The sequence below is a fragment of the Cryptomeria japonica genome, chromosome 4 (genome assembly GCF_030272615.1).
Source record: "Cryptomeria japonica chromosome 4, Sugi_1.0, whole genome shotgun sequence".
In the NCBI taxonomy this organism is placed as follows: Eukaryota; Viridiplantae; Streptophyta; class Pinopsida; order Cupressales; family Cupressaceae; genus Cryptomeria; species Cryptomeria japonica.
In genome coordinates this window covers 304,192,726-304,203,945 of record NC_081408.1, presented here as the reverse complement: position 1 = coordinate 304,203,945, position 11,220 = coordinate 304,192,726, and the positions used below count along the sequence as shown (strand labels likewise).

At 33.8% G+C, this 11,220-nt stretch overlaps 2 protein-coding genes across 2 annotated transcripts; both read right to left on the bottom strand.

Annotated features, from left to right (window-relative positions):
* Nucleotides 1–660: 660 nt before the first annotated feature.
* Nucleotides 661–4,096, bottom strand: LOC131052135 (LRR receptor-like serine/threonine-protein kinase EFR). Its single transcript, XM_057986736.2, has 2 exons — nt 1,446–4,096; nt 661–1,326 (listed from the first exon to the last, which is right to left on the bottom strand). Exon 1 carries the CDS (start codon nt 4,080–4,082, stop codon nt 2,268–2,270), a length of 1,815 nt encoding a protein of 604 aa, XP_057842719.1. The 5' UTR covers nt 4,083–4,096; the 3' UTR covers nt 661–1,326; nt 1,446–2,267.
* LOC131052131 (receptor kinase-like protein Xa21) lies at nt 872–2,214 on the bottom strand. The gene is made up of 2 exons (XM_057986733.1): nt 1,446–2,214; nt 872–1,326 (listed from the first exon to the last, which is right to left on the bottom strand). Exons 1-2 carry the CDS (start codon nt 2,212–2,214, stop codon nt 872–874), a joined length of 1,224 nt encoding a protein of 407 aa, XP_057842716.1.
* Nucleotides 4,097–11,220: the final 7,124 nt, after the last annotated feature.

Sequence of the window (11,220 nt, the reverse complement as noted above, 5' to 3'; positions counted from 1 at the left end):
TTCTTCTGAAAATAGCATTGTTAATGATTATGTACAGAATGTTGTAATCATGTCATCTTACACAGAGTTTTTTGTGGAAAGAAAAGAGAAAATTTCACCCGCTCAACCGCTCAACCTTATGTCTGTCCTTCGTGCTGTACTGATTTGCAATGAAATATTTATAGAAGGTTGGTTTTGTAGGCTTAAAGTTCTAAAATTTCACACTCTGTTAACAATAGCATTCTCCTTATACTATGTATAGTCTTTTAGTTTTTCATTTAGCAATGGCGATTGAAATAGATTTTGGTAGTTTTGAGGATGTAGAACAAACCATTGATTTCTAAATATTTTTTTATAATAATTGTGAAAATAATATAAATTTAACAATTATTTAGCATTCAAAAAATTAATATAAATTATTTATCTTATGTCTCTTTGAGTTCTCTGTTGTTCTGATAATGGATCATGGAATGTGATCCGAAACATTGATGCAAAAAATAATAACACAGTCTAATTCAAAAATAACAGCAATTAAAGTCATAGATTGGAGAAATCTAATATCAGTAATATAAAAGTAATACTACGAAATATTTTATATTTAATAATACTAAAAACTATATATCTCTTTTATGAGATTTTCCATTCTATTAAGATATGTATTTAACCTTGTATCGGGATGATTGATATGTCCAAAATACATCACATCCACTCACAATTTCAAATGCGAGAACCTAAATCATGTCACAGTAGTATACCATATAGGTAGCACAAGCAAAAAATATTCTAACAGTATTCCATCTACTCACAATAGACTATACTATCCAAAATGATACATTAGGACATCATGTGTTTTGGATCGGACAAGAAATAAAGCAAGAAAAATTCTTTTGGCTTAGGATGTAGATATAGACGAACTTCCTCTATTTTCCCTCTCAGGCATTTTCATATTTCTTTCATTATCAATAAAAGGTGCAATATCTATTGGTAATTGAGGAGTTTTAGGGGTACCAAGAAATACACCTCTAATTGTATTTAATCTATCAATTATCTTAGTCATATCAGGTCGCTCTTGAGGTGACTCCCTTGTGCAAAACAACCCAATTTGTATAAATTGAGTAAGGCATTCCATTACCATTGATGTCTCTGATTCATGAGCATCTATTAGTAGAGAATTATCCACCACATCTGAGATTCTATTAGGAAAATGCATTTCTATCCATTTTTGTAGATTCATTCCTTCACCGAATATATCCTCTGTTGGTCTCTTCCTTGTCAACAACTCTAAAATCAAAATTCCATAACTGTACACATCTCCTTTCGTAGTAAGATTTCCACCCATTCCATACTCTATAATAACAATTAAAGAAGAATAAGTTACCTGTTAGTCATTTGATGCATTCAATGGTTTATAAGATAAACAAAGGAAACTAGTGAAATTGTATAGTTCAATAGCAAGAAATATGTACCCGGTGCAATGTAGCCAACATATCCTTTAAGTGCATCTGTAGAAGTCAAAGAATTCATGGATTTTTCAAAAATAATATTGGAAATGCTAAAATCTGCTATGTATGAAGTCATGTCATCTCCTAATAGAACATTATTGGGCTTGAGATCACAGTGAATCACTTGAACAAAGCAATAATGGTGGAGGTATGCCATTCCTTGTGCTATCTCCATTGCTATCCTTATTCGATCACTCAAATTTAATCTGCATCTACCCCCTTCAGGAGGGTATAGCCATTTCTCTAAACTTCCATTTGACATGAATGGAAGAATTAAGGCCTTAAAATCAAGGTTGGAGCATGCTGAAATGATTTTAATTACATTCCGATGTCGAACTCTCTTTAATGCATTGCATTCTCTACTGAAACTTTGGTGAACATGTTCATCTTGCAACTTGAGAACTTTAACAGCAATATTTGTTCCATTCTTTAGAATCCCTTTATAAACAGACCCAAAACTACCCATTCCTAAAAGATTTTCATCATTGAACCCACCAGTTGCATTTACAAGTTCTTCATATGATATTTTTGGAGGCCATACTTTGAGAGCAGGGGCACTAGAATGTCTACATGATCTATAGGAATATACTACCAATAGAAGAGACATGATCAATATTGCAATGCCGACTACAACAGGAATTGTTACCTTTTTGGAGACTACTGGGTGTTTGCGATTGGAATGAGAGCATGGTGGCAAGTTTATCCATCCACCACAAAGGCCAAGATTTTTCATAACTTCTGAGGCATCAAGTGTTGCAAAAGCTCCTCCCTTTGGGACCTCTCCAGTTAAGCAGTTGAAGAGAGATTGAGGTGTTGGAGCATTTTCATCTTTTTGAAAGCCACCGGTATTGTACCTGACAGATTATTGCAAAAAAGATCCATGTACTTCAGATTTTGCAAATCTGATAGGGATGCAGGGATTGGCCCCTCAAACGCATTTCCAGAAAGATTTAGATATTCCAGCCCCTTGCAACTTGCCAATGCACTGGGAATGCTACCGGAGAAATTGTTTTGAGAAAAATATATGGCTAAAACCATAATCATTTTGCTCATTTCCAAAATAGAACCTTGCAGTAAATTTCCGGAAACGTTGAAATAGAACTGGAGATTCTGAAGACCTGCAACTTCAGGGGGTATATTTCCTGTTAGCTTGTTGTGCGCCAAGTCCACCATTTCCAACGTCTTGCATCTCCCTAAACTGGCAGGTATTTTCTCTGATAGCTGATTGTGATGAAGATAAAGTCTTCTTAATTGTGGAAGCTTGCCAAGACTTTCTGGAATTTGTCCTGAAAGCATGTTCTCGCTGAGTGACAACAATCCAAGTCTTTTTGATTGGCCAAAACTTTCTGGAATTCTCCCGTGTAAATTTTTTGTGTCCAAATATAGTCTCTCCAAATTCGGAAGTTTACTGAGTGCAGATGGAATGGTCCCTTTGAATCGGTTTGCATCTAGGTATACTTCTGTCAAGTTTGTTAGATTACCAATCTCATCTGGTATATTTCCCCCAATTTCATTCGATTCCAAACATAAACATGAAAGTGATTTTGAAAGCCGACCAATTGAAATGGGCAAGATGCCAGTGAGATAATTATATCCCAAATCAAGAATTTCCAAGCTGGAGCAATTAATTAACACTGTTAGAATAGACAAACCACTGCTTCCACTCACTAAATGATTTTGCTGCAAACTTAACAATCTCAGCTGCTGCATTTTCCCGAATTCCAGGGGCACTGTGCTGCTCAATTGGTTGTCACTCAAATCCAACCGTCGCAGCTGAGTCAAATTACCCAGTGAGGTGGGTATTTCTCCAGTGAGTTGGTTTCCCCACAAATAGAATTGTTGCAACTCTGACAGCCTTCCAAACTCCCATGGAATTGGGCCGTTTAAATTGTTCTGATATAACCCCAACAGTTGGAGACGAGTGCAATTAGAAAGGGCCACGGGGATCGGTCCTGTTAAGTTGTTGTTTTTAAGATCAAGCCAGTTTAGCTGACTAAGCATACCCAACGTAGCAGGAATACCACCTTGGAGTACATTATCTCCCAAGCTTATGATACTTAAAGAGGACATGTTTCCTAAGAAAGGTGGGATAATACCTGTCAATTTGTTTGCTCCTAATCCTATGGCTTCTAGATTTGAAAGAAGACTAAGTTCGGAGGGAATTTCTCCACTTAAATTGTTATAAGACAACCGAAGCACTCTCAGGCGAAATAGCCTTCCAAGCTGATATGGGATATGGCCCTGGAAGCTATTATTTTTGAGGGCAAGTACTCTAAGGAATGAAAGATTTCCCAGTAAGGGAGAGATTGGGCCAAGTAATCCCATAGCTGTGAGATTCAAGGAAACAACACGCTGTCGAGTAGAAGAACAGGTAACACCAGTCCAATTGCAAAATGTGTGATTGGGAGACCAATGAAGCAGGGAATCAAATGGATCCAAAAGTAAAGCAGATTTGAAAGAAATTAGAGCTTGTTGATCAGAATAATTAGAAGGCTTTGCCATATTCAGAGGCAGCGCAGAGAGAGAGAAAAAAAGTAGCATCATCACCACAATCTTCATCTTCATTGTTGGCTTGCTTTGCAGAGGAAGGCCAAATGACATAAGTGTGGTTTACGACTCAGGTCCGCTTATAAATTTGTGAATGTACTTCATAGAGCATGCTTGAAGTTTTTATTTGTTTTAATTATTTTTGGTAAAATATTGATTATAAGTTTTTTGTAGACCGATGCAGCATTTTCTGCTAAATCGCGTGGAGATCTAGATTAAATTCCAAATTACAAAGAAGATCATAAATAAATGATTTATTTGTTTTTTCTTTTATGTAAGAAAAAATAATTTTTAAGAGCTATTTATTATTAGTATTTTATATGCTAGTTATCATTAGCATATTTTGTAGATAAATTAATTTTTTTATAAAATAATATTTATTTTATATATAAAAAAAAAATTATAAAAAATGAATTGAAAATGAATTAATGATAATCATTGATATTTATATAAGTTCAAAGATTTATAATGAATTTTATACAATATTATTTTATATTGTTTCAAAATATTTTAATTTAAACATAAATATTTGTTAAAATAATAAAAAATCTATAAGATTGTCCTCTCCAAGTTACATAAGGTGTAGATTCTTAATTTTATGATTGGATATGACACTCTATTTATCTATTTTAATAATGACACTTGATTTTATAGATTATGGAGAGTCCAATCAATCTAAAAGTATTGTTATATGTTAAATCAAATGAAAGTACACAACATTTTATTCATATTAATAATATAGTATTAAAGACATTTTCATTGCTGTTGGATCCACCATAGTATACAATTTGTGTACTCTTTCTTCTTACAACTCATTTTTAGTGCTATTTTTTCTCTTAACCTTGTTTGAAAGTAAGATCATTAGGAGTAAGTGGTGCTCATATGAATCAAGGGTCAACATGTTGCCACTACATAGAATATGAAAAAGTTGACTAATTATGAAATTTTTTTTATTTATTTTGAGTAAAACCTTTGAAAAGAAATAATAATTTCACAAATGTAATTATGGCTTTTCTATTATTTTTAATACAAATTATTTAACTTCAGTTATTGATTTCGATTTTCTTTTATATTTAATTTGAAGAGGAAACCTATCTAGACGGCTATGGACAAAGAGGAGGGAAGACGTGTGAGTAAAACCTGTTGGATGATGAGGGAAGCCAAGGATCAATAAACAAAGATGTAAATGGCTGTGTGAAACTATTTGAAAAAATTAAAATTTTCTATTTTTTTAATCAATATTCCGTATATATTTTTTATAATTTTCTAATCTTTAATAAAATCGAATGATACGATATATTAAATTTGTGGTTAGATAATCAATTGATAATACCATAGAATTGGAAAAAATCAATTGGAAATGTCTTATCAATTTGTCTATCTCCCCTTTTCGTTTGGAATATAATTTTCTCGAGAAGTGATGAATGATGTGAAGGCTGAAGATGAGCTCCACATGCACATGCCTCTCTCTATTCTTGGAGTTTGTTCTTATTCAAATTTTGTTTTGAGTGCGAGAAGATTCGTTTCAGTGGTATAAGAAAAAACTGAGCTACTTTCCACAACCGAGTAATATGAATGAATTTGTTTCAGGCTGAAAATGATGAATCTGTGTATTCTTGCATTTGTTTTTACAGACTTTTCCAGCGTAGCTTGGAAAGAGATGATTAATACAAAGTGAAGAGAGGATACGTTTAGTCAAGTCAAGAGAGGATGACAGCACTAAATTGTAATTATTTTCTGATGACCCTTGACTCATGGGTGATGGGATGGTAATGCGTTTAGTGCTTTAGTGAGAAGCATGTGTTGTGTTGTGTTATCTGGTCCCACATGGAGTCTATTTTGTGCTTTCATAATCTCTCTCTCCTGATTTACTGTTACTGCGAGTAAAAATTTCATTTATATGTTAGAAAAATAAAATAAAATGGTAGTATTTTGAAAAGTTTCTCATGTTCTTTTTAAAAAAAAAATCAGTTTTTTAAGTTTAGTTTTCTTTTTTAGAGGTTTGTAAAAACACATTAGAAAAATGATTTTGTAATAATTTGACGTGTTCTATAAAATATAGAACTTTTTGGATATTATATATAATCAAGCTTTATTTTGTTAAATGTTGTGTGGAGGACTACTTAAGATTTAATAAAACCTTTTGAATAAATGCATTTTATACATCCTTGATATGGAACACAAAATTTGTTCATTATTTTAAGAAAATATTATTCCCTATTTTGTCTACATTTCTATATTTCTCATGTTTTATAACTAAACACTTTCAAAATTACCAAAACTCCTATTTTACCATAGACAAACATTTGAAAACCTTGATTTATATTTTAAAATTGCACTAACTTCGAATGTTTTAAAGACTTTACAAGAAATTTAAGTCTATAAATGTATCAATTCTGTATGTCCAATTTTGAACAGCTACACATATTGCACCCATTGAAATGTCTTACAATTTCTCTATTTGGAGTACAATTTTTGGAGAAGTGATGAATGATGCACATGCTTCTCTCTATTCTTGGACCCGTAACTCTAGCCCAAAAAATTTCAAACTCTCCATCCTCTGCTTGTGTCTCCTCTGCTACTATGTTGGATATGCAGGGCAGCGCTCGATCGATGCCTGGTGTGGAAAATCAAGTCCAGGGGAGTCTGATGCCTCTCGGCCCTTGGATGCTTCTGCTTGGGTTTCAGGTGTGATGGGCTCCTCCTCGGTGTCCTTCTGTCTCAATGTTGCTGGTGTGCGGCCTGGTGTGACTCAGAAGCCACGACCTAGACCGTTTGGTGGGTTTTTTCCAGTTACTAAGGTCATATCCGTCAATCTAAAAGATGATACGACAAAGGAAATTGTTTATAATGTTTCTACCCTTTCTTTACATGGTGCGATCTGTCGTTTTAGGGGGTCTTGGCCTTCTCTTCCTCAGTTGCACACTTGGATATCTGAACATCGGGAGCCTCTTATCACGAGTAAAATTCATATTTTCCACATGGCTAAGGGGTTTTTCGTTGCAAAGTTTGATAATGCCCAAGATAGAAACAAAATTTTATGTGATCATTTTTTTAGTTGGGAGGATAAATTTTTGCCGATGGTTAAGCCTTGGCACTCCAATTTTAACCCTTCTACTGAAATGTTTTATAAGATTCCAGCCTGGGTTCAGCTTCCTAATCTCCCACTTCATTTATGGAATGATTCTATTTTAGAGGAAGTGGGAGATGCCCTTGGTGACTTTCTGATGGTGGATGTTGATTCCTCTAATATCTTCCACTCTACATTTGTCCGCATACTTGTTGATTTGGATATCTCAAATGGGCTACCTGCTGAAATTTTACTTAATTCTTCAAAGGGTTCTTGGGTCCAATCTTTCAACTATGAAGGGATTCCCTTTCACTGTAGTAGATGTTTTAAAAATGGGCATGTTGTTGAACATTGTGGGTTTGAGAAAAAGGCAACTAAGGCTACGTGGTGGAAAGGTGCATCGATACAACATTATATGGTGTCGAAGATTCCATATCAATCTAGGAGTTTTTCTGAGGTGGTTGTTTTGGATCTACCGGATTTTGAGGCATCCCCTCAGGTTGTCTCTCTTGGTGGGGTTGTTGAAACTGTGCGTGTGTCTCCTGATGTTTCTCATGTCAAGGAGACTCAGGAGGCTTCTTTTGGTGATAATGATTTGGCTGGCACTCTTATTTTTACCAAGTTGGCTGACTTGCCTTCTGATGCTGGGGTTTTTTCATCTGCTAGTTCTGGTAAGGCTGTGTCTATTGGGTTGTGGCAAACTGGAGATGTTGGGGTTTTCCCTTTATTGTCTGTTGATTCTAGTGAGGTTAAGACAATGACTATTGATTCTCACTCTTACTATTTTGGTGCGCTGGATTGGCATGTTAAGGCAACACAAATGGAAGAGGGATGGATTTATGTTAAAGGCTAAAAAGATAGGTCCTTTAAAACTTCTTTCAATATGACTCTTTGATCCCATAAGAGCAATTCTAAATCTTAATCTTGATGGTTCCTGGTTTGGGGAGGGTTTTTGGTTGGCTCTAGGTTTTTCTTTTTGCATCTTTGTAATTTTTGGTTATGGGTGTCCTTTTCACCCATGGTTGTCTGGTTCTTTCCTATTCTTTTTTTTTGGACAACTTTTTGGTTGAGGATTTCAGATCATATCATATTTTGTTTGTAAAGGGTTTCAGGTCCCTTCAAAATCTGTTTTCCCCCTAATCAAAAACATTTTAAAACCTTAATGTACACTTTCCAGTTACACTAACTTGAATGTTTTAAAAACTTTGAAAGAACTCAATTTTCGGTTGCATCGTATCGCTACCATTTACTTGATAGATAAATTTTATGATAGGTAAATTGTCATTCAGTTGTAGCTACAATGTCATGTAATTTTGACTAACATGAAAGCCAATGTGGATTTCAAATTTTTCTATCCGATCTATGATGTGTTTTAGTCATATTTGTTAAAGTTTGTGTGCATCATTATCCATTTGTATTTTAGTGATCCGTGAAATTTTATTTATTTGTGAAAGTGGTTGTGCAAGAGAGTCTTTGAAGAAAGTGAATTGATTGAAACAGTATGGCAAATTGCTAGCTGCACTTGCAGATAAATGCTCGAAGAGGCCAATATTTTGTTATTATTTTTGGCTTTTATGTATTTTTGTTTAAAGCCTAATCAAATTTGAAACCTGGCTTCATTTTTTATGTTGACAATATTGGAATCAAATGAATCAGATTTTATGTTATCATTTATGTTTCTTTTTGTTTTTGAAGAGTTTAGTAATTTTGTGTTGGATTAAGTGTATAGCTATTTGTAAGAGTGTTTCTTGTAGTTAAAAAATGTCACCTGATCTTTATACAAAATAAAAATAAAATATCTAATTAACATTGTTTATAAAAACTTCTATTTAATCATATGTGAGTGGGTTATTATTGGGTTTATTCTATATTGATATTAATTGTGAGATGAGGGTGATTTATAAGACTACATGTTCCAAAACATTTGACAATAGGGAGAAATATTATAGAGTGATAAGTCCAAAAAGGTGAAATATAGTTACAATTATGAGGTTGTATTGGGATAATCCTATGTTAATAAGGTTGCACATTCTCCAAAAGCTTTGACAATGGGAAGTGATGTTACAAGGCAATAAGTTTAAAGTAGTGAAATATGTTTATAGTTGTGAGGTTAAATTTACATTGATAAGAATTTTGAGATTAGAGTGACTTATAACAAAGCCTTATCAATAGGGAAGAAAGATTAGAGTGTAAGAAGTCCAAAGTCATGAAATATGCTTTTCAATTGTGAGGTTGTTAGTGAATAACCTAGATTGTAAAAATTGTGAGATGAGGGTGACTTATAAAGAATTATGTACTTTCCAAACTTTGTAAATAGAGAGGGGTTAGAGAGAAAAGAGTCTGGAGTGGTGAAATACATTTACAATTTCTCCTTTTTATTGAAAAATTCTTAAGATGTTTGTTTAGAGGATTAAGTCCTGAAAAAACTAAAAGTCTAATTAAACAATTTGTTAAACTATCATAAATTATCATTAGTTTTAATAGTTCATATCCCATGTTGTACATATAATTTTAGTTGAACTTAATTCATAAATATTTTTCATTCTCAATAATCCCCTTATCCAATTTGTGGATATCTTTTTGAACTTAATTAGTTAAGTATTATGCTTCAAAGGAGGTGTATCTTACCCTGAGTTTGCATGGGGTAATCTTTGTGCAAGGCTCAACATCAACATTTATTTAATGGGATTCTTAAGTCAATATCTCAATCATATACTAATTGATCTCTATTTGATATGTCTACATATGGATTCTTAAGTGAATATCTCAATCCCTTTGGCTATGCACCACATATCATTCTTATGAATAAGGCTTTCTTGATCATAGCAGAGACAATCAAAGTATAAGTTACGTAATGTCTACCAAATTAATGTTAGTATTGATAGGTGAATTTATATTAGAAAAGAGAGTTGTATCCATTTTAATGGCATATATGCATAAAGCCATTGAAGCCATGACACAATGCTAGATTGTAGAGAGAAAGTTGTATGGGAGCTATACCGATTCATATAAAAAGTACTAATAATTTCAGGTGCTAATTTTCACTGTCCTGTATATCAGTTTAATTTATATTCTATGTTAAATATAATTTTACATCAAGTTGAAAAAAAGAAAATTGTCTCTCATAAATAACAACCCATTTCCATGTGCAAGCATACATGGGTTACATGTTTAAAACTGGTTGAAATTGGATTTGTTTTGTAGCTTGTTGACATTATGATATTAGATTCCTCTATAATGCAAATTTAGAATGTTCTCACTAAGAAACATATCTACCAATAACGTTATTGTTCATATTTACCCTATGACTAAAGGCTTTTTTATTGAAAAATTTGAGAATGTTGAGGACAGAAAGATAATCTTGTGTGATAATTATTTTTGTTGGAAGAGCAACTTCCCTTTATTGGTTAAACCTGGCACTTTGATTTCAATCCTTTTTCTGAAATGTTTAATAAGATTCTGGTTTGGGTTAGACTTCCTTATCTCCCTCTTCATTTGTGGGTTGATTCTCTTTTTCAGGAAATTGGTAATGCTCTTAGGGATTTTCTATTGGTGATGATGATTGGTCTGACATTCTTTACTCCCCCTTTGCTCGTATTTTGGTCAAGCTAGAAGTTTCAAAAGGACTTCCCGTCGAGATCATTATCAATTCTTCTAAGGGTAGCTGGGTTCAAATTTTGGACTATGAAGGGATACCCTTCAAGTATCGAAGATGTTTCAAAACGGGTCATGCAACTTAGCATTGTCGGTTTGAGAAGAAGACCTTGTTGGCCTCATGGTGGAAGGGTGCTTCAAATCAACATTACACGGTTGACAAGAAAACTGATATTCCTAAGGGCTCTCAAATGGCAATGCAAGATATTGTTGTTTCTTCTTAGGTTGTGTTGTCTTCTGGTGGAGTGGTTTTTGAGGTTGGTCTATAGTCTCATGTCCCTCATGTTGATTCCTCGAGTGGAATTATGCCCCGAGTGTCTACGTCAAGTGATGGTGCTTTGGCTGTCAATTACTTTAGTAGTGTTCATGATGACTTTTTGCATGGAGGGAGCAACTATAAGAAGGGGGGTGCTACTGGTGCTGCTTCTCAAATTTTTTGTGGTTTAGCATTGGGTTTATTAGATTGGT